We start from the raw sequence: 23,933 nt of genomic DNA, 5'->3' as shown, positions 1-23,933 counted from the left end.
CATTTTTCACAGTATTATATTTTATCAGATGACATCTAATGGCCGTTTTGGGGTAATGTCAAATATATAAAATAATCTAATAAGATTATATAAAAAATAAAAAAAATAGTTCCAAAGATGTAAAACATTATCCTAAATATAAACCATCAACTAGGTGAATACCATTGGTGATTAATATGAGGGTTTCAGCATGAAATAGTTTTTCACACACTTACTTATTTTACTATGTCAATGTGTCTGTTGTAAACGTTTTGGCGTCAACTGGTGGCAGTTGTGAAAAAAGTAAATAGTTGCAGAGTTAATTGAAAAAAATGCCATGCTTTTTTTCATTAATTGGGCAATTTTCTCTTCAACCATATGGTCTATCAACGAGAAACCCATCGACAATATGATATAATAAATGAATACTATATATAATACATTCTTACAGTTATTCAAGTATAAATTACCAAAGTTACAATAGATTACCTGTTAATTACCTAAATTACTGAAGAATCAGGGAACTTTAAGTTACCATTAGCTTTACAACCCTACCAGCTTGATACTTCATGCAATGATAACTCTTTGTGTGAATAATTATTCCTAGTTCGGAGAAGTACATCCTAGCATCACACTCCCGTTATCTCAGAATTAAAGATTTAGATCATTTTAATGACGATATCCCTGCATACATATATATTAACATACCTAGCGTATACTTGAACCAGGAATCCCTCACAAGATCTATTTTGTTGGTCAGGTTTAACCCTGTGTGATTACAGTAAGTACAGGGACATTATTTTAGCAGGTGGAGGTAATATACTGAATATGCCCTATTTGTTGAGATGGTAACCAGACAGGCAGTGTCAGGACTGTATCTGTAAGGGCGTTGTTTGCATCTGGCTGAAGCAGGGTTGGGCTAGATTCCGTTCCAATTCAGTCGATTCCAGAACTGAAATTCCAATCCCGATTTCCTCATTTAAAAACAAAGAATTGGACTTTCAGTTGACTTACAAAATTGACTGAATTGAAATGGAATAGACCCTGGGTGGAATAGATGACACAAAAAATGTGGTGTTTGCTATATGTGTTCCTACTGTCTTTTTTTACGGGGGAGTGTATTTTGTGTTACACAGATCAAAGGCTCGTGGTCTGGAAAGAACCGGGTGCAGAACCCCTACAGCCACAAGAACATCATCAATAACTGCTGTGAAGTGCTGTGTGGGCCTGCATACCCCAGGTACTGTAGGACCATTAGTGCTGTGTGGGCCTGCATACCCCAGGTACTGTAGGACCATTAGTGCTGTGTGGGCCTGCATACCCCAGGTACTGTAGGACCATTAGTGCTGTGTGGGCCTGCATACCCCAGGTACCTTACTGTAGGACCACTAGCTGCCTTGTCTCTGCTCAGAGGATACGCTAGTATGGAAAATATTTTGCTGCTGTGTTATTCACTATTTTACCCTCTCTTCTCATGGTCTCTCTTTCTCTCTCTTGCTAACTTGTCTCTGTAATATTCATCTTCTCTGTAGCCACCCTCCTCTGTCGTCTTCCTTCCCCTTCCGACCCTCACCCATCCCTCCCTCGTCTCTCTCTCTTAGTCTCTTTTTATTCCTCTCACACTGTAGCCGCTCTTCATCCTCCTCCCTCCCTCCCTTGCCTCTATCTCATTCACTCTCTCCATCTCTCTCTTTCTCTCTCCCTCTACTTTCTGTTTCGGTAATGAATAGGGTGTTGTTGATGACTGATTGTCTGTCTTCCCTTGGCAGTGTCTTGGACAGAAGAGGGCTGATGCAGGATGATTTGCCTGTTCCCACATCTGCTGCCGAGCCTGCCACCAACAGCAATCCAGTGCCACAGACCACAGTAAGTGCGCACACACACACACACTAATTTACTTTGTCTGGCACTAAAATCGCTCCAGCTTGCCAGACACAAAGCATAATACAGTGTGTGTGCATAAAATATAGCCTAAATCAATTACATAGAGAGAGGGAGGAGAGGAGGAGAGCAAATGAGCTGTACAGGGAGAACAATGTACTGTAGAGCAGAAAATGTTTTCCTTTTTTATAGAGAGATACTTTTAAAGCACTCAGCAGCTCACTGTTCTGTAGCCATTTTGTGCCTCTGTTTGTACAGATGCCATTTTGTACCTTGCAATGTCTGCAGTTGCCATTCTGTGCCTATGTATAGCTTATATACTGTTGCACCTCACTATGTGTCGGTATATTTCTACTGGTGCAATGTCTTGCCTTTTCAGCTATCAATAGTTTCTGGTCTTTTGGTTACTATTAGAATCTACTTATTGTGCCATGTTCCCTCTGCAGAAAACTACAGCTCCACTCATCCCCAACGAGCACACCCCTGACGACGCCAAGCCCAGCATGGCAGACTCTGCCATCGCCCACGCAGAGAAAAGAAGCCCCTCCCCGAGGGAGGAGAAGACGCCCACTCTACCCAAATCCCTGCCCACTCCCACGAAAGTCCCGCCCTTGGCCTCACCTGAAACTGACGCGGAGGCCTCCATCATTATCGCCAAAGAGAAGGCACTCTAGCTGCGTGGTGGGGGTGGAGACTCCTTCCTTGCCCCTCCCACAGTCACAACATTTCTCTAAAACGCTCTGTCTGGACCTGTGAGGGAGACACTTTAATCAGCTTTTGTATGAGCTATATGAGTGAGAAGCATCTGCCTGTAATGAGTGGAGAATGACTGCAAGGCTCTGACTCCCTGCTCATTCCACCAGATATGCAGAGTTGGTGCCCCCACCAAAGCCTGCATCCCCCCTAACTCAATGACTGCGGGACTGCTTGATTGACATTCACACTCCAGAAGGATGGGGGGTTGGGGATTGGGGGATGGTGGCTCAGCACCTTTCTCGTTCCCCTGAACATTGCATGGAAAAACACAGGTGATGGGGAAACTAAGAACTGTGAGCCCACTGGATGCAGATTACCGTATATCCTGAGTAGTGTGAGGCTGAGGGGGTCCTAAAATGGATACCGTACCCAGGCGCCTCTGGATCGTGGCTACCTGTGGACTCTTGATTGTTAATGCTACTGTTTCTCTGTCTTTTTGTTTTTTAATGTGAAAAGCCAGTTCTAAAATACTCTTAGCGTTGCAAAATGTCTGACAAAGACACTTGTGTTGTAAAGCCTCTTAACACATCCACACTATTAGTCTGTTCTCAGAACCACACCGATCAGGCCCCTATGCAATCCATGGGAAGCTGGGCAATTGGCACAACAGCTATTAGGATGATGAGGATATAAGGACTGACAGCTAGTTTAGGGTGTGTTGAACAGTAAAACATGGTGGAGAAAGGAAACACTAACCATCGTTTATGGTTGAGATAAAGAGGCAATATCTCAGAGCCACCATGTTGTCTCTCTTCCAGTAAGTGATCCTAATGAACATCTCTAGAAATGTTGAGATTAAGGTTCTGCCTCGGCTACTACCCTTCCATTTTATACTGTCACACAGACACACACACCAGAGTTGGGGCCGTCATTATAAATTCAGTCAATTCAGAGGGTAAACTGAAATTCCTCAGACAAAAGGTCAAATGATCTTCTGGCAGACCGTTTCCAGGGGTACCCTCACAGAGTTCCTGTATCTAGCATTAGAAGCAGACACTTTGCTAGTGTCCCAGAGGGTGTGTGTCAGTGTGTGTGTGTCAGTGTTGGGGGCATTTTCATTTCAATTCAGTCCATTCAGAAAGTAAACTGAAATTCATATTCCAAGTAAAACATTTCTGAGGAATTTCAGTTGACCCTCTGAATTGACTGAATGTATAATGACGGCCCCAACCCTGGTGTGTGTGAGACAGAGGCCTGATTGCTGTTGACAGTAGACACTAGTTACAGTGCCTTATCAAAAAGCTGCGCTATCACATGCAAATATATACTATCTACAGAGACCCTTAGACCAGGTCTAGCTAGAGACCCTTAGACTCCAGGTCTAGCTACAGAGACCCTTAGACTCCAGGTCTAGCTACAGAGACCCTTAGACTCCAGGTCTAGCTAGAGACCCTTAGACTCCAGGTCTAGCTACAGAGACCCTTAGACTCCAGGTCTAGCTACAGAGACCCTTAGACTCCAGGTCTAGCTACAGAGACCCTTAGACTCCAGGTCTAGCTACAGAGACCCTTAGACTCCGGGTCTAGCTACAGAGACCCTTAGACTCCAGGTCTAGCTACAGAGACCCTTAGACTCCAGTTCATGACTCAGCACTCCAAATCGTACATGCCGACTGTAAATAACGTCCCTTTTTATACAGTTACCAATGAGACTTAGAGACAGCAGAAAAATACGAAGTAAAGCCATTGTTTAAATGTAAATACTATATGTAGGTGTTGAACAAACTATTGGATCTATTGCTGATGAAAAGGGAAGATTGAGAGAAGAGAAACAGGTTGTCTCTGTTTGAGTGTGTGGCCAGTGTTAGATATTTGCCTGTGAATGAACGTCCACCCTGCTGCTTGCAAGTCATGCAACTTCTGAATTTCTCCTCTTAGCTTCCACTGTCAACTTGGTGTCCTTGCTGCTTGTCATCATCCACATATTGCTGAGGACAGCTTTCATTATCTCCATTCCTCCTTCTCTTCCTCTGTGTTTCCCAGGGAGGATATTCAGTACACCAGCCACCTGTGGAGGGCTCATTATCAAACTGGAAAAGTGAGAGACGTGAGCTGCTTTCTCTCTTCTCTTTCTCATCTGTTCATTTCACACCAAATATCGCAGAGGATTATGAGGGTTTGTGAGAGGCGGGCGAGGTGTGTGAGAATTTCAGCTGCTTTTCAACTAGAACGGACAGGATTCACAAAAGATGGTCAGTGAGAATGGGGTGATATGTTAAACTGCTATTGGTTGACAATTGAGAGAGTTTGTATTACTTGTTGTGTTGTGTGTAAGGCAGAGTAATTGTGATGTATACTTGTATAGAAAATCTAGTATAACAACGTTGACAGTCTTTCAGCCATCTGATACGCCCAAGATGATAATTTATACATGACCAGAATAGAATAATACTTTAATAATCTGATTTAATTAATATAAAGGATTGCAGCGCTACTGTACATGGCCAAGCAGTATGTTTTAAACTTTTAATTTGATTTGATTTCACAAATATTCTCATTTCCAGTGTATTTGAATTAGGAATGTGAGTAGGGGAGTTACTAGTTGTTACAAGTTACACTCAATAACATTACAACAGTAACCCAGACTTTATCCTGATTTGAACTATGAGTTAACACAACCATCTAGGCCCTTGCAGTGTTTTTATCACTATTTTACTTGTGCTGAGAAGGTGTAGGGTGATCAGCGTTTCCTTAGACACTGATCTTGAATCAGTTTAGAATTTTCCCTACTAATGGTTAGGATTGTGGGACGGGAAGCTGATCCTAAATCTTTACCTAGGGGAGATTTCACCCCAGAGCTACCGAGAATATAAGCCGCCTTGTGAAACAGACAACCAAGGGATGTTTTAATCAAATAGTGGTTTACATTATTTCCTGAATTTGTATGTATGCATTGAGAAGTCCTTTCAGGAAATGTCTTCTATTTTAATATTTTTCTTTTCTCTTTTTGTTTTTCATCTTTCGGAGCAGTTCTTAAGCCTCAAACCAATCTTCCTATCAATTGAAGTTGAAGAGTTTTTGTCCCTGAATAGTATTCGGTTCTGGACAGTTGTAAAGATTCTCTGTCAATAGATAATTCCCTGTTGTATTGCGTCAATGGAGAGTGCGACTGTATTGGTGATTGTGATTAACAAATGAAAAGGGGAATGTTCATGTTATAGTTTAACCTGGTTGTAAGCTAATTGAACGGATCGAACCCTTGTACTATTAATGCTATCTCTATGGGCATATAGTAATATTACATACAATGACCTGAGATGTTTGGAATTGCTTATCTTAATGTTGAGTTAACGTTTGGATGTATGATTTGGATTTATGATGTTAAACGTACACTGAGGGTCTCCGATCTGAAGGCTCTGATCTAGATATGACAGTACATAATGCATATAGTACAGATACAATACCACTGATGGAATTTTATTTCCATTTTTATTTATGTTCACTTTGTTTAGTAATAACACTGTGATTATTTATATTTCATGATATTTCCCTCACTTTTTACATGATTGATTGGCGTATCTGGTAATTAAATTATATTGTCTTATTAATCATCTTGTCTCTGAATTATTGCATGGAAAGGATTTTGACTGCTGACTGCTTGAAACAATATCTGTCAAATAATTTGCATACAGGGAGAGGCCAGGAAATCTGGTCACAATAGACTCTTTGGAAGGATAATGGACACGTTTAAATATAAATGTGTGGAAGCAGACAACTTTGAACAGATAGTGATTGTGTCATCTTGATCAGATCATGAAAACCACATGTTAATGCAAAGTGTAAACAGGGCTATAAATATACATTCTTTGAGAAAGAGCATCTGCAACATTAGGGACCAGAAGGTCACAGGTTCTATCTCCGTGACTATCAACTGTACCAGCAGGGGGGGGTGCACCACTTTTTACACACGTGTGTACAGTCGTGGTCAAAAATGTTGAGAATGACACAAGTATTGGTCTTCACAAAGTTCGCTGCTTCAGTGTTATGAGATATTTTTGTCAGATGTTACTATGGTATACTGAAGTATAATTACAAGCATTCCATAAGTGTCAAAGGCTTTATTTGACAATTACATTAAGTTTAGGCAAAGAGTCAATATTTGCAGTGTTGACCCATCTTTTTCAAGTCCTCTGCAATCCGCCCTGGCATGCTGTCAATTGTCTTCTGGGCCACATCCTGACTGATGGCAGCCCATTCTTGCATAATCAATGCTTGGAGTTTGTCAATGGGATTAAGGTCTGGGGAGTTTCCTGGCCATGGACCCAAAATGTCGATGTTTTGTTCCCCGAGCCACTTGGTTATCACTTTTGCCTTCTGGCAAGGTGCTCCATCATGCTGGAAAAGGCATTGGTCGTCACCAAGCTGTTCTTGGTTGGTTGGGAGAAGTTGCTCTCGGAGAATGTGTTGGTACCATTCTTTAGTCATGGCTGTGTTCTTAGGCAAAATTGTGAGTGAGCCCACTCCCTTGGCTGAGAAGCAACCCCACACATGAATGGTCTCAGGATGCTTTACTGTTGGCATGACACAGGACTGATGGTAGCGCTCACCTTGTCTTCTCCGGACAAGGTGTTTTCCGGATGCCCCAAACAATCGGAAAGGGGATTCATCAGAGAAAATGACTTTACCCCAGTCCTCAGCAGTCCAATCCCTGTACCTTTTGCAGAATATCAGTCTGTCCCTGATGTTTTTCCTGGAGAGAAGTGGCTTCTTTGCTGCCCTTCTTGACACCAGGCCATCCTCCAAAAGTCTTCGCCTCACTGTGCGTGCAGATGCACTCACACCTGCCTGCTGCCATTCCTGAGCAAGCTCTGCACTGGTGGTCCCCCGATCCCGCAGCTGAATCAACTTTAGGAGACGGTCCTGGTGCTTGCTGGACTTTCTTGGGCGCCCTGACGCCGCCTTCACAACAATTGAACCTCTCTCCTTAAAGTTCTTGATGATCTGATAAATGGTTGATTTAGGTGCAATCTTACTAGCAGCAATATCCTTGCCTGTGAAGCCCTTTTGGTGCAAAGCAATGATGACGGCACGTGTTTCCTTGCAGGTAACCATGGTTAACAGAGGAACAACAATGATTTCAAGCACCACCCTCCTTTTAAAGCTTCCAGTCTGTTATTCTAACTCAATCAGCATGACAGAGTGATCTACAGCCTTGTCCTCGTCAACACTCTCACATGTGTTAACGAGAGAATCACTGACATGATGGAAATGTTTTTTGGGGATTACGTTCATCTTCATGGCAAAGAGGGACTTTGCAATTAATTGCAATTCATCTGATCACTCTTCATGACATGCTGGAGTATATGCAAATTGCCATCATCAAAACTGAGGCAGCAGACTTTGTGAAAAATGATATTTGTGTCATTCTCAACTTTTGACCACGACTGTGGACACACCTACTCATTCAAGGGTTTTTACTCTTTTCTATCCTGTGAGCCTTGTCTTTATTGGACTCAACTGTAAACTCCACCCATTGACCTGTCACTAAGCTCTGACCACTTAGCTTTCATCCAACCAATCAATTCCTCCGGACTACTTTCGGAGGTTGTCAGGAAGATCTGCTCACAATCAATAATTTTTATAATCTACACTGGTCTAAAAGTTTGAGCACAATCTGAATGCGGCTCAAATCAGGACACATGTTAGCACCAGATATAAACAGAGCTATTAACAGTGCCCTCTGTGTGCAGTGGGAGGGTCTATACATACTGTCCTATAGTGTGTCTTGTATAATGCCCAGGTTAATTAACTATGAACTGTTTTATTTCAAATTGATAACAGAAAAATCTACCTAACAACTATGACAGACATACAGATGTTACCACAAAATACAGAGGTAAACACAAATATACAGTGAAAACTCAGAACACATGAGATATGGCTTTGGTGCTGTCAAATGTCTAAAAGTTATATACAGTCCACAAATTCATAAACATTAATATTCAAGGATATTTCCCAAATAACGGTTGAAAAAAACATGCTAAAAAAAACATTACACATGGAAAACACAAAACGTTTTACATTCAAATACCTAAAATGTTTTTAAAAAGTAACAGAAAACTTGACAGAATAAAGGATTAAAAAAAAAAAAAAACGTTAGAAAAGTAATATTTCTTACATATCCATTGATGGAAATAATATGAAATACGTGACCATATCATGTCAGAAACACACTGAAAAATATAAAAGTTTGTATGTCCTTACTAAGATCTTAATATCCATGTCAGAACTAATAGTAGCCTGGAAAGATGATAAGAATGCTCTGTTTATAAAAAATCCACTCAGACCTGCACAAATGACATGGTATCAGTGAAAAGGATGACACTTGCACAATCAATTCATATTTACAACTTGACCACACCGAGCTTTCCCCCAAAAAAGAGAGACTTTCAAAAGTCTTGCATTCTTCAAAAACATTTTCAGTAGTTACTGGTGAAGCTCATGCTACGACTGCAGCCTTGTGACCCTTTGTTTTTAAAGTGTGGGGGCCACAAATGAAAATAAACTCCCTCTCAGTATATATGGCTTAATCCTGACTTTATCACTCTATTCTGATGGTTTGAATCAATCAACCAATTGTCATTGTCTTTTGATAAATGTCCATCAGTACAGTCAACCAACCAAGGTTCTCATCAATTCCAGAGCTTCTCTTCTCTTCAGTTCTCAGGAGACCTCCTCATCCACTCTAAGCTCCTGCAGTTGCTCCTCAACAGAACTCAGCTGCTCCTCCTCAACCTGGTGCTGCTCTGGCTCCTGGTTAGACTTCTGCTCCGTACCTGGCTCTCCCTCTGGTTCATGGCGCCCGTCCTCCAGGTTCTCTGTGCTCTCGAAGCAGCCTGAGTCCCTGGGTAGGTCATCCTTCTCCTCAGCACTACTTCCCTCCTCCTCTGGCTCAGACTCATCATCCGCTGAGGGGGACAAAGACAATACAACCATCAACATCAATACAGCGGAGTTAACCATCCCATCAATTTCAGTGTTGGTACAAATGCCATTACTTCAGCATGTGCCTCTAACGTCAGGGAAATTGCCTTTTAAAAGTCAAGTGCAGTGCGATGTCAGCGCAGTGTGGTTCGTTTGAATCCCGGCCATAGTGTATGTAATTAGAACAGGGAAGCACGTCGGAGCTGCTAGCCCCACAGGCTAATGGCCAACCAAGTGGTTATGTTCAGAGCAGAGGAAACAGCTAGAGGACAGGTGTTTAAATGAGGGCTAATGATCTGGCTGGAGGGAAGAGAGCTCCCATATCAAGGTGTTTCTGAGGGCCAAATGGGGTTTCCTACAGGCCAATGAGCACAGCAGGAAAATGTGAGCGGAATGTTGTACCATTAATGTAGTGAGCCTCATAAAATGAAGCTAATTAGGGAACAGCTGATGATAAAAAGAGAGAAAGCTGATGATAGCACTGTACAGAGAAAGCTGATGATAGCACTGTATGGAGAAAATAGTACACTTCTAGGCCTTGTTGAAAATGTCCTGCATTGCATTACATCTTGAAGTACCACATAAGAGGCTATGAGGGAGGCTTCCATGTAGAAAAGAAAATTGACTGAATATACAAATGAATACTGTACATACAATGTGCTGATTGATTACAGGTAGATTATGGCATCGTCTGGCTGCAGTAAAGCATGGTATCCGTGTGTGGTGGGCCTCCTGTAGGTGTGTTTATGTGTGATCATAATGTGATCATGGGCCTCCTATAGTGTGAGTATGTTATTAGATGGAATGGAGAGTGGACCTACAGTCACGCAGCAGCTCAGTAGCAGTCAGGATCTTGGTACGTTGTTCAGCATCTGTGATATTGAGCTCATTGAGGTGGGACTCCTTCAGGCCGCCAAAGTCCTCCAGGCTCTGGAAGCCGTGCATAGACAGCAAAGAGCCCAGCTCCTAAACATCAGAGAAAAGCATCACATTAGCATTAGCGATAGCATTGCACAAAATCCCCCCAAAAAGATTCATTGACAGGAACTTCTGAGACCGTCGAATGAAATGCAATTATATATTTGCATTGTCAGGTATTTATCCAATTTCACTAAGGTCTTTATACAGCACTCAGTGTTTAAACTTTTCCCAATTCAACTGATCCAAGTTAGTCATGATTTCTCTTTGATTGCGTTCTCTAAGCCAGCTGTTTATTTGAATCTCTGTATGAGATTAAGAGGATTTGATTGTCTTACGGTGAGCCCGATCCTCTCCAGAACTTCCTCCAGGGTCTGGGGCTTGTTTTTGGCCGTGGAGCAGCGATTCTTGTTGGAGCACCTCTTCCTCATGGGCGGTGTGGCCTCGTCCGGTAGGATGTTGACGTAGATGAACTTAAAGGTGCCCACCTTGTTGTTGAGCTTCCCTGTCCATGTGCCCACTGGGTCCTTCTCAATGATCTGGATGATGTCACCTTTCTGCATGAGAAACAGTGAATAATGACTACCTCCATCCAAACATGATCTGCATTCCAGTTACATACTATAAGATCACATACATTTGTGGTATATGTGAAGTGGGTCTGTGTAATTCTATACGTCACTGAGCTGCTCTAATACTACTGTAATTCTATACTTCACTGAGCTACTCTAATACTACTGTAATTCTATACTTCACTGAGCTACTCTAATACCTTTGTAATTGTATAATTCACTGAGCTACTCTAATACTACTGTAATTGTATACTTCTCTGAGATACTCTAATACTACTGTAATTATGTTATATGTCTAATCTGATCAGCGCTCAATAAGATTGGCTCCTATAGAGATTCAGCCATGGATAATGACTAAGGAACCCTTCTTTTATTTCACCATCTGTTAACAGATTCCATAGGGTGGGTCTTACTTTGTAGTCTGGCTAAACCAGTCTAAATGCTGAGTGTACCGTCAGTCTGGTTAAACCAGTCTGAATGCTGAATGTACTGTCAGTCTGGTTAAACCAGTCTAAATGTTGAGGGTACCATCAGTCTGGTTAAACCAGTCTACATGCTGAGGGAACCGTCAGTCTGGTTAAACCAGTCTAAATGCTGAGGGTACCGTCAGTCTGTTTAAACCAGTCTAAATGCTGAGCCTACCGTCAGTCAGTGTACTTACTTGGAGCTTGAGGGACTCAATGTCGTAGGGGCTGGGGATGAAGTCTGTGTGGACGCGGGCGCGACCACAGAAGGGGCCTGTGTAGGGAGGACTGGACTCCTCCAGCCTCATGCTGTCTCTCTGGCTATAGCCACTGTCCAGGCTCTGGCGGTCCCCACCTGCAGCAAGCATAGTCAGACAATTACAGGCATTGTCAATAGGCAATGTCTTATAGCCTTTTAGTCCCATGAAAGGTTTCCCTGAAAATAAGAAGCTAAACCATACTTATAGCCATGAATGTAGTGAGGGTTAGCTTTATGTACTTAACTTGTTAGACAGGTTCAACAAAATATATTTTAGCTTACACCCAGAGAGCTGGCGGGAGAGGGGGCTGAGGACGGTTTCCTCTGAGCCTGTGGAGCACACGGAGGTCCTATTGCCTGCTGTCAGGTCTGGCATCCAGTCTGTGGTGGGGGACGGGGAGCCCTCCTCACCACTTTCCCCCTGTACATAGAGGATATTGTTTAGTGTTCAACAACAGACAGCGCCTTCAGGTAAAATATGCCCTAACCATAGACATACTGTATATTCATTATACAATAGACATATATTTTGTTTATATATATATATATATATATATATATATATATATATATATATACATACATACACACACACACACATACACACACACAGTGGGGAGAACAAGTATTTGATACACTGCTGATTTTGCAGGTTTTCCTACTTACAAAGCATGTAGAGGTCTGTAATTTCTACATAGGTACACTTTGACTGTGAGAGACGGAATCTAAAACAAAAATCCAGAAAATCACATTGTATGATTTTTAAGTAATTAATTTGCATTTTATTGCATGACATAAGTATTTGATCACCTACCAACCAGTAAGAATTCCGGCTCTCACAGACCTGTTAGGTTTTCTTTAAGAAGCCCTCCTGTTCTCCACTCATTACCTGTATTAACGGCACCTGTTTGAACTCGTTACCTGTATAAAAGACACCTGTCCACACACTCAATCAAACAGACTCCAACCTCTCCACAATGGCCAAGACCAGAGAGCTGTGTAAGGACATCAGGGATAAAATTGTAGACCTGCACAAGGCTGGGATGGGCTACAGGACAATAGGCAAGCAGCTTGGTGAGAAGGCAACAACTGTTGGCACAATTATAGTTCAAGATGACGGTCAATCACTCTCGGTCTGGGGCTCCATGCAAGATCTCACCTCGTGGGGCATCAATGATCATGAGGAAGGTGAGCGATCAGCCCAGAACTACACGGCAGGACCTGGTCAATGACCTGAAGAGAGCTGGGACCACAGTCTCAAAGAAAACCATTAGTAACACACTACGCCGTCATGGATTAAAATCCAGCAGCGCACGCAAGGTTCCCCTGCTCAAGCCAGCGCATGTCCAGGCCCGTCTGAAGTTTGCCAATGACCATCTGGATGATCCAGAGGAGGAATGGGAGAAGGTCATGTGGTCTGATGAGACAAAAATAGAGCTTTTTGGTCTAAACTCCACTCGCCGTGTTTGGAGGAAGAAGAAGGATGAGTACAACCCCAAGAACACCATCCCAACCGTGAAGCATGGAGGTGGAAACATCATTCTTTGGGGATGCTTTTCTGCAAAGGGGACAGGACGACTGCACCGTATTGAGGGGAGGATGGATGGGGCCATGAATTGCGAGATCTTGGCCAACAACCTCTTTCCCTCAGTAAGAGCATTGAAGATGGGTCGTGGCTGGGTCTTCCAGCATGACAACGACCCGAAACACACAGCCAGGGCAACTAAGGAGTGGCTCCGTAATAAGCATCTCAAGGTCCTGGAGTGGCCTAGCCAGTCTCCAGACCTGAACCCAATAGAAAATCTTTGGAGGGAGCTGAAAGTCTGTATTGCCCAGCGACAGCCCCGAAACCTGAAGGATCTGTAGAAGGTCTGTATGGAAGAGTGGGCCAAAATCCCTGCTGCAGTGTGTGCAAACCTGGTCAAGACCTACAGGAAACGTATGATCTCTGTAATTGCAAACAAAGGTTTCTGTACCAAATATTAAGTTCTGCTTTTCTGATGTATCAAATACTTATGTCATGCAATAAAATGCAAATTAATTTCTTAAAAATCATACAATGTGATTTTCTGGATTTAAGTTTTAGAGTCCGTCTCTCACAGTTGAAGTGTACCTATGATAAAAATTACAGACCTCTACATGCTTTGTAAGTAGGAAAACCTGCAAAATCGGCAGTGTATCAAATACTTGTTCTCCCCACTATATGTGTATATATATATATATATATATATATATATACACAGTGAGGGAAAAAAGTATTTGATCCCCTGCTGATTTTGTACATTTGCCCACTGACAAAGAAATGATCAGTCTATAATTTTAATGGTAGGTTTATTTGAACAGTGAGAGACAGAATAACAACAAACAAATCCAGAAAAACACATGTCAAAAATGTTATGAATTGATTTGCATTTTAATGAGGGAAATAAGTATTTGACCCCTCTGCAAAACATGACTTAGTATTTGGTGGAAAAACCCTTGTTGGCAATCACAGAGGTCAGATGTTTCTTGTAGTTGGCCAGCAGGTTTGCACACATCTAAGGAGGGATTTTGTCCCACTCCTCTTTGCAGATCTTCTCCAAGTCATTAAGGTTTCGAGGCTGATGTTTGGCAACTCGAACCTTCAGCTCCCTCCACAGATTTTCTATGGGATTAAGGTCTGGAGACTGGCTAGGCCACTCCAGGACCTTAATGTGCTTCTTCTTGAGCCACTCCTTTGTTGCCTTGGCCGTGTGTTTTGGGTCATTGTCATAGTGGAATACCCATCCACGACCCATTCTCAATGCCCTGGCTGAGGGAAGGAGGTTCTCACCCAAGATTTGACGGTATATTGCCCCGTCCATTGTCCCTTTGATGCGGTGAAGTTGTCCTGTCCCCTTAGCAGAAAAACACCCCCAAAGCATAATGTTTCCACCTCCATGTTTGATGGTGTTCTCGGGGTCTTAGGCAGCATTCCTCCTCCTCGAGTTGAGTTGATGCCAAAGAGCTCAATTTTTGTCTCATCTGACCACAACACTTTCACCCAGTTCTCCTCTGAATCATTCAGATGTTCATCGGCAAACTTCAGACGGCCCTGTATATGTGCTTTCTTGAGGAGGGGGACCTTATGGGCGCTGCAGGATTTCAGTCCTTCACGGCGTAATGTGTTACCAATTGTTTTCTTGGTGACTATGGTCCCAGCTGCCTTGATATCATTGACAAGATCCTCCCGTGTAGTTCTGGGCTGATTCCTCACCGTTCTCATGATCATTGCAACTCCACGAGGTGAGATCTTGCATGGAGCCCCAGGCCGAGGGAGGTTGACAGTTCTTTTGTGTTTCTTCCATTTGCGAATAATCACACCAACTGTTGTCACCTTCTCACCAAGCTGCTTGGCGATGGTCTTGTAGCCCATTCCAGCCTTGTGTAGATCTACAATCTTGTCCCTGACATCCTTGGAGAGCTCTTTGGTCTTGGCCATGGTGGAGAGTTTGGAATATGATTGATTGATTGCTTCTGTGGACAGGTGTCTTTTATACAGGTAACAAGCTGAGATTAGGAGCACTCCCTTTAAGAGTGTGCTCCTAATCTCAGCTCGTAACCTGTATAAAAGACACCTGGGAGCCTTAAATCTTTCTGATTGAGAGGGGGTCAAATACTTATTACCCTCATTAAAATGCAAATCAATTTATAACATTTTTGACATGCGTTTTTCTGGATTTTTGTTGTTGTTATTCTGTCTCTCACTGTTAAAATAAACCTACCATTAAAATGATAGACTGATCATTTCTTTGTCAGTGGGCAAACGTACAAAATCAGCAGGGGATCAAATACTTTTTTCCCTCACTCTATATAAACAATAAAGGGAACACTTAAACAACACAATGTAACTCCAAGTCAATCACACTTCTGTGAAATCAAGCTGTCCACTTAGGAAGCAACACTGATTGACAATACATTTCACATGCTGTTGAGCAAATGGAATAGACAACAGGTGGAAATTATAGGCAATTAGCAAGACACCCCCAATAAAGGACTGGTTTTGCAGGTGGTGACCACAGACCACTTCTCAGTTCCTATGCTTCCTGGCTGATGTTTTGGTCACTTTTGAATGCTGGCAGTGCTTTCACTCTAGTGGTAGCATGAGACGGAGTCTACAACCCACACAAGTGGCTCAGGTAGTGCAGCTCATCCAGGATGGCACATCAATGCGAGCTGTGGCAAGAAGGATTGCTGTGTCTGTCAGCGTAGTGTCCAGAGCATGGAGCCGCTACCAGGAGGCAGGCCAGTACATCAGGAGACGTGGAGGAGGCCGTAGGAGGGCAACAACCCAGCAGCAGTTTCTGGCCATTTCGAGCCTATAATCAAACCCACAATTGCTGATGCTCCAGATGCTCAACTAGTCTCAAGAAGGCCAGTTTTATTGCTTCTTTAATCAGCACAACAGTTTTCAGCTGTGCTAACATAATTGCAAAAGGGTTTTCTAATGATCAATTAGCCTTTTAAAATGATAAACTTGGATTAGCAAACACAAATTGCCATTGGAACACAGGACTGATGGTTGCTGATAATGGGCTTCTGTACGCATATGTAGATATTCCATAAAAAATCAGCCGTTTCCAGCTACAGTAGCCATTTACAACATTAACAATGTCTACACTGTATTTCTGATCAATTTGATGTTATTTTAATAGACAAAAAACTTGCTTTTCTTTTGAAAACAAGGACATTTCTAAGTGACCCCAAACTTTTGAATGATAGTGTATGTTTGGCCCTAACATGAGGATATAGTACATCTACAGACAGCTGTCTGGGGGCCTTACATCAGAAAAGTCTCCAAAGTAGACTGTTCTGTAGTGTGGCCTTGAATGGTAGAACATGTCATAGCTGTGAAAGCCTGAACCTTTTTGGATGCTGTTTGAATGTGGCCACTAGGGAGAGGCATTGTCAACCTTTTGAAAATGTTCAGGCAAAGAGGTACTGTATTTAGATATACCCATGTTTATTCAAATGAAGTGTCTCATTTTCAGGGTTAAACTGAATATCTATGCCTAAAATTGTCTTATTTTTTTGTCACATATTTAAAACGATATTTGAATATTTGATTATGAATTAGTTGTACAATCATACATTATGTTTATATTTACAGTATAATTGTCCGTTTTGATGATTTATTGGTAAGGAGACCAACCCACGTTGTTAGGGTTGTGACTAGATGGAGTACAGCTACGACCGGAAGTTACTTTTCATAGCAGGTGAGGAGAGCATTTTAGCTAACTCTAACCCTTTTTCCTAACCTTAACCTAATTCTCCTAACCTGCCACTTTAATTCTCCTAACCTGTTACTTTAATTCTCCTAACCTGCCATGAAAAAGTCACTTCTGGTCGTAGCTGTGCTCCACCTACCTGTTGTTAGCTTTGGAACATTCTTTACTAAGACCAAACCAGATGCGTTATGGGTATTGTAGTACATCACGCTACACTTACCCCCTCCTCTGCCAGGGCCTTCTGTACCCTCTTGGAGGTTTTACGGGTCATGGTGCGTGAGATGACGTTACGCCACGACTTCTTCCCCTGCTTACTGCCACTCTTCACTGCCTCCTCCACAGTCACATCCTCCGGCACCTAGAGGGTTACTTTTGGTTACCATTTCAACATCTACTTAAGTCAATCTTTGCAAGGTGGGGGTGATGTGCACTGCTGTGTTGGATCACAATAAATGTGAATTCTCAGACACAAATTAAGTGCACAGGGTCACCTAACCTAACTGTTTTTATACACTAAAATTAAAGTTATAACAGTAACTTGTGTGGTGATGTGCTCTAGTGGTTCACACTCACGCATGCCGCGATTCACACACACACATACACACACAGATTGCAATGTGTGACGTGAATCAGGGATTGGGACACTGTGTCGGTCAAAGTGCTTCCAGTAAAGCTTGGCTGTGATGAAAGTTTGTGTGTCACTTGCAGCAGGCTCAGAGAGAGAACAGAGAGCAGAACAGAGCAGAGTAGAACAGAGCAGAACAGAACATAGCAGAGTAGGACAGAACAGAACAGAGCAGAACAGAACAGAGCAGAGTAGAACAGAGCAGAACAAAGAAGAGTAGAACAGAGCAGAGTAGAACAGAACAGAGCAGAACTGAGCAGAGTAGAAACAGAGCAGAATAGAATAGAACAGAGCAAAGCAGAACAGAGCAGAAGAGAACAGAACAGAACAGAGTAGAACAGAGCATAACAGAACAGAGTAGAACAGATCAGAGTAGAAGAGAACAGAGCAGAACAGACCAGACTAGAACAGAGCAGAACAGAGTAGAGCAGAACAGAGCAGAGCATGGTGCAGTCAGCAATACAGTGAGTCATACTAGCTCCTCCCCACAGGGCTACAGTCAGACAGTATGGATGTGTAGTTACCATGGAAGCCTACAGCCTCATCTTCAGCACAACAGACCACATGTGCTGTAAACAAATACTGCAGATTTCTCACATACATACAGCAAATAGAGACATACTCTCTCATGCTGGCATGGATGTAAACACACACACACACACACACACACACACACACACACACACAAACATACTGTACACACACTATACAGTGGGGAAAAAAAGTATTTAGTCAGCCACCAATTGTGCAAGTTCTCCCACTTAAAAAGATAAGAGAGGCCTGTAATTTTCATCATAGGTACACGTCAACTATGACAGACAAAATGAGAAGAAAAAACCCCAGAAAATCACATTGTAGGATTTTTTATGAATTTATTTGCAAATTATGGTGGAAAATAAGTATTTGGTCAATAACAAAAGTTTCTCAATACTTTGTTATATACCCTTTGTTGGCAATGACACAGGTCAAACATTTTCTGTAAGTCATCACAAGGTTTTCACACACTGTTGCTGGTATTTTGGCCCATTCCACCAAGCAGATCTCCTCTAGAGCAGTGATGTTTTGGGGCTGTCGCTGGGCAACACGGACTTTCAACTCCCTCCAAAGATTGTCCATGGGGTTGAGATCTGGAGAATGGCTAGGCCACTCCAGGACCTTGAAATGCTTCTTACGAAGCCACTCCTTCGTTGCCCGGGCGGTGTGTTTGGGATCATTGTCATGCTGAAAGACCCAGCCACGTTTCATCTTCAATGCCCTTGCTGATGGAAGGAGGTTTTCACTCAAAATCTCACGATACATGGCCCCATTCATTCTTTCCTTTACACAGATCAGTCGTCCTGGTCCCTTTGCAGAAAAACAGCCCCAAAGCATGATGTTTCCACCCCCATGCTTCACAGTAGGTATGGTGTTCTTTGGATACAACTCAGTATTCTTTGTCCTCCAAACACGACGAGTTGAGTTTTTACCAAAAAGTTATATTTTGGTTTCATCTGACCATATGACATTCTCCCAATCCTCTTCTGGATCATCCAAATGCACTCTAGCAAACTTCAGACGGGCCTGGACATGTACTGGCTTAAGCAGGGGGACACGTCTGGCACTGCAGGATTTGAGTCCCTGGCGGCGTAGTGTGTTACTGATGGTAGGCTTTGTTACTTTGGTCCCAGCTCTCTGCAGGTCATTCACTAGGTCCCCCCGTGTGGTTCTGGGATTATTATTATTTTTTTGATCATTTTGACCCCACAGGGTGAGATCTTGCGTGGAGCCCCAGATCGAGGGAGATTATTAGTGGTCTTGTATGTCTTCCATTTCCTAATAATTGCTCCCACTGTTGATTTCTTCAAACCAAGCTGCTTACCTAGCCTGGTGCAGGTCTACAATTTTGTTTCTGGTGTCCTTTGACAGCTCTTTGGTCTTGGCCATAGTGGAGTTTGGAGTGTGACTGTTTGAGGTTGTGTACAGGTGTCTTTTATACTGATAACAAGTTCAAACAGGTGCCATTAATACAGGTAACGAGTGGAGGACAGAGGAGCCTCTTAAAGAAGAAGTTACAGGTCTGTGAGAGCCAGAAATCTTGCTTGTTTGTAGGTGACCAAATACTTATTTTCCACCATAATTTGCAAATAAATTCATAAAAAATCCTACAATGTGATTTTCTGGAGAAAAAAAATCTCAATTTGTCTGTCATAGTTGACATGTACCTATGATGAAAATTAGAGGCCTCTCTCATCTTTTTAAGTGGGAGAACTTGCACAATTGGTGGCTGACTAAATACTTTTTTTCCTCACTGTACATGCTTGCACACAAAAAGACAGGACTAGAACCAAACAATCCCTAAACAAAATCATAAGAGCAACACGTGGGCCGATAGCTCATTATGAAACCATGTCCCTCACAGTTAATGGCACCAATTGGTTCTGGAGAGGTCATTAGCTGTAGTGAATGGATCCCACTGTGAAGCACCAGACTGTCTGGAAGACAGCAGCCAGAAGTTCTCTGCTTGACTAGCTTTTACAGAGGACATCCTGCTTATGTATTTCTGTCCTGTCTCTTGATGTGGTTTGGTTTACACACAGCTTTAAGCGTCATCCTCTGTGATCATCCTCTCCTTGTCGAAAATGTATTCTAAACTATCTCTTTATCTTCTAACTTCCAGTCATACTGTTTGTAAAATACAGTAGCAAAATAACAGTGCTGTCTATTTCAGTTTGATGTTATTGTCATCAATGTGAAACATTTCTTTGTTTTGGGCTATTATTGGGAAGCATGAACTGCAAACAATGTGCGGAGAATGTGGGTATGGGTGAAAGTCAGTGGTTGCATGACCATTATCCAGTATGTCCCCCGTCAAGGAACAACCACTTTTAGAATTTCAGTAGACAAAGAGATTGAAACAAGTCATGTAATTCTATAATCAATCGTTGGTTTTAAACTGTTACATAATGGAACTCTGTGATTACATATGGCTGCTAATGGAAGACATCAGAGGCTTTTGTGTTTAACAGACGTAGTTCGGTGAACCACACTCGTGTGATGAGTAACCTTGTCTGAGCCCTAAAGAATTGCATTAGCTTCCCAAGGTAGCTCAGTGCGCTAACACAGCATAGTGGAGACCCGGGTTCAAAACCAGTCAGTCACACTGTAAACTTACTGTGTAGTCCAAGTTGAACTCCTTGTCCACCACTACAGGGGACCTGGGCTTCATGAAGTCCTTGAAGCTGCTGGACCTCTGCAGGGTGAGCTGTGGAGACAGAGAGAGGATACATAGAGGACACGTAGAGGAGACCCAGAGATATACACTTTTGACAATCTCAACATACATCTAAAGTCATATCTTAAAGTATTAAACCTATAACATTTAATTAAGGATATTTTGGCACCCACAGAGTTCTTCTAATAAACTTCACAGAGACAGTTGTGATAAGAGGCAATGAGCCGGGAGGAGACAGAACATCGGCATGATATCTAAAATACAGTAGAGAACCAACCCATGGAAGTAGCATTTATCATCACTTGGTAACGTCTTAGATGAGGAAGAGGAAACCATCATATACATCTGAGAACAAGAGCCAAAATGTCACTGTCACCTGGGTTACTGTTACCGCTCTCTGGGGGTTTAGGCCTGGGTTACTGTTTAGGCGTCTTTGGGGGTTTAGGCCTGGGTTACTGTTTAGGCCTGGGTTACTGTTTAGGCCTGGGTTACTGTTTAGGCCTACTGTTAACCACTTACAGTAATGACAATGCATGAAATATTTTTTGTATCAACAACATAAACTCTATATCATCAGGTTTATTAAATTAGAACTTAAGAAAAACCTTTCCAGTTATATTATGGAGAGCCTAGTCTGAGGAAGCACTTATCACACTGATGTTTCACTATAGCTGGTATCACGTCCTGTAGAGATTGACAGAAGACACCTCTACATCAGACAGGCTTGGTCATAACGCTAGCTCGGCTGGTCGCCATGATAATGACGATAAATTATAAATTATGGGGTATGTAGTTATATATTATGGAATATGTAGTTATATATTATGGAATATGTAGTTATATATTATGGGGTATGTAGTTATATATTATGGGATATGTAGTTATATATTATGGGATATGTAGCATGAGACACTGCTTACGCAGATATAAAAAGCCTAGACGCAGATCGATAACATTATGGAATGCTGTTCCCAAATTATCAAACAACCGTTATATGGCAAAGCTAAAAGCTGAAGTCAGGTATACTGTGTTGTAGCCTAGTATGCTTTTATTTGCTCTATTCCTCTACCTCTAGTCTTTCCAATGCATTTCAATAAACCTCTTCTTTTGCCTTTACGTTGACATCTCTGATTCTACACTTCAGTTCTGAATGAAAAATATTCCCAACTGTATACTCCAACTTAGAGTAATTACACATATGATTTAGTCTACAGGGATGTAGCTCAGTTAGTAGAGCATGGCGTTTGCAACGCCAGGGTTGTGGGTTTGATTCCCACGGGGGGCCAGTATGAAAAATAAAATAAAATAATGTATGCACTCACTAACTGTAAGTCGCTCTGGATAAGAGCGTCTGCTAAATGACTAAAATGTAAATGTAAATGTCTCAATTTGATACTGTACTTAGAATCAGTACAGAAACCATTGTTGCTGTCTTACATTTTTAATTGTTGCAGTTCGCTATAGAGATAAGCAGCCATTACTTTCCGTTTGACACCATGGCCTATCTTCACCTCTCCTTCTTGCCCCTAGTTAAAACCCACAGGAAGTGGGTACATGTTGAGTAACTGTTGGCAGCCAATCGCTGCAGACGTCTAGACAGCCTTGGTGGCTGTGAGAAAACGACATGCTTATCAAACCACTGAACCAAAGGAGGGTAACAACCACTCAGAAGATAATTGTTAGTTTATAATGATAGGCATTAGTATCATTTAATATCCATTAGGTGATCTTGCTGAGGAGCAAATTATTTGCCTTGTCAGGCATCAACACCCACTGAAGCCCATGTTTCAAATACATTTATTCAACAGTATCTCTGCTCCTGAGTCTGTACAGTTTTGACCTTTCTCATCCAGTACTGATTATAATCGCATGTGGTGGTGGTGAGGAGGAGCAATGGCGTTAAGGTAATGAGGTGTGTTATGATGAAACCTGGATAGGAGGGTAGAACATGGGTTGCGGATGGAAAACAAGAGCACTGGTTAAGCGTAGGAGGTTAGCTGTTACCCAACCAAGCCAGTAGAGCTTTAGAGCATGAAGCCACGAAAGTCTGACTCAAACTGAACTTAGCTTCTACGTCCATGGCCAATAGAAATGAATCATACAGCGATATTAGAGGAACTAACGTTTTGTGCCGTGAGAAGCAATATTTTTAACCCTGACAACCAAGGCTTCCAATATTTCAGTTCCAGGTTTTAGAATGGTTTTTCAGGTCACTACAAAGGTTTCTTCTTCTACGCCTGTGTAGCACATCCTGTCAGTGTTTGCAGCACATACAGGCTATAGGCTAAGGTGTATCTCAGTGTTGGGGTTAGTCGAGTATAATGGGATAAACCAGAGAAAGTAGCGCTCTTCTAAATAACTCTCCACCATGCGTTCATTAATCAGCAAGATGGACACTTTGCGTTGCTCTATGTTGTTCTATCACATATTTTCACACAATGTACTTATTTAACTTGATCACTTCTCATTTAGAAAAATAAATAGGCCTATGCGTGTTTGATAGACATCTGACTCCAAAGCCCTTTTTGCAGTGTGCAGACAGCCTTTCTCCTCTTGTCATTGCACTTTGTATCATCATCACTCACAGACAGACAATCCAAACCTCCTCACCTTCTTCTTCTGCACCTTCTCCTGCCCCTGCTCCTTCTCTGAGGCATTGGAAGGTTTTCGCCGTAACATTGTTCCTCTGTGGTTCCTCCTGCTATTCTTTGTGATCAAACGTGGCGAGACAGGCACCAATGCAGACTTCAGCAGCTCCTGTCACTCTGTTGTCACTGCTAGAGGACTCAGACAAAACAGTAGAGGCAGAAAGAGTGACTTCCTGTTTGACATAGTGGAGCACAGAGACTGAGAGGAAGTCACATGACCACACAGGAAATGGAGAAGCAGACTTCTGTAGGCACTTTGGTTTGAGTTTGCCAGAGAAACTTTGCTTGTATTTTTTATTTTCTTTCTTTTTATTTTTTGAATACCTTTGCGTCCTAGTTTTGGTTCTACACTGCTGGTGAAAGAGATGATTAATCTCTAAATTCACAAAGAGTAATGGTTGATATATTCTGAAAAAGTAATGGATCTAATCTAATTTCTCTAAAATAGGGG

General features: G+C 42.2%; 2 protein-coding genes across 4 annotated transcripts in view; one reads left to right on the top strand and one right to left on the bottom strand.

The window, feature by feature from the left end:
- LOC121540461 (palmitoyltransferase ZDHHC9) overlaps positions 1–6,163 on the top strand; it is a 45,054-nt gene extending 38,891 nt beyond the window's left edge. For 2 of the 3 annotated variants that reach the window (XM_041849342.1, XM_041849355.1), the window contains 3 exons: positions 1,116–1,219; positions 1,749–1,845; positions 2,307–6,163. In XM_041849342.1, coding sequence (XP_041705276.1) covers positions 1,116–1,219; positions 1,749–1,845; positions 2,307–2,534 — 429 coding nt within the window. In that variant the 3' untranslated portion in view covers positions 2,535–6,163. The remainder of the gene's footprint in view (positions 1–1,115; positions 1,220–1,748; positions 1,846–2,306) is intronic. The other variant, XR_005995500.1, reaches the window with a different exon arrangement.
- A 2,197-nt stretch (positions 6,164–8,360) lies between these two features.
- Positions 8,361–23,620, bottom strand: LOC121540452 (SAM and SH3 domain-containing protein 3). Its single transcript, XM_041849331.2, has 8 exons — positions 23,445–23,620; positions 20,775–20,864; positions 17,219–17,356; positions 12,035–12,173; positions 11,691–11,848; positions 10,796–11,014; positions 10,361–10,505; positions 8,361–9,523 (listed from the first exon to the last, which is right to left on the bottom strand). Exons 1-8 carry the CDS (start codon positions 23,511–23,513, stop codon positions 9,279–9,281), a joined length of 1,203 nt encoding a protein of 400 aa, XP_041705265.1. The 5' UTR covers positions 23,514–23,620; the 3' UTR covers positions 8,361–9,278.
- Between the last annotated feature and the right edge of the window lie 313 nt (positions 23,621–23,933).

This window comes from Coregonus clupeaformis, chromosome 3 (genome assembly GCF_020615455.1).
Source record: "Coregonus clupeaformis isolate EN_2021a chromosome 3, ASM2061545v1, whole genome shotgun sequence".
Classification (NCBI taxonomy): domain Eukaryota; kingdom Metazoa; phylum Chordata; class Actinopteri; order Salmoniformes; family Salmonidae; genus Coregonus; species Coregonus clupeaformis.
Note: the sequence above shows the minus strand (reverse complement) of the source record. Positions and strands in the feature narration are given on the sequence as shown.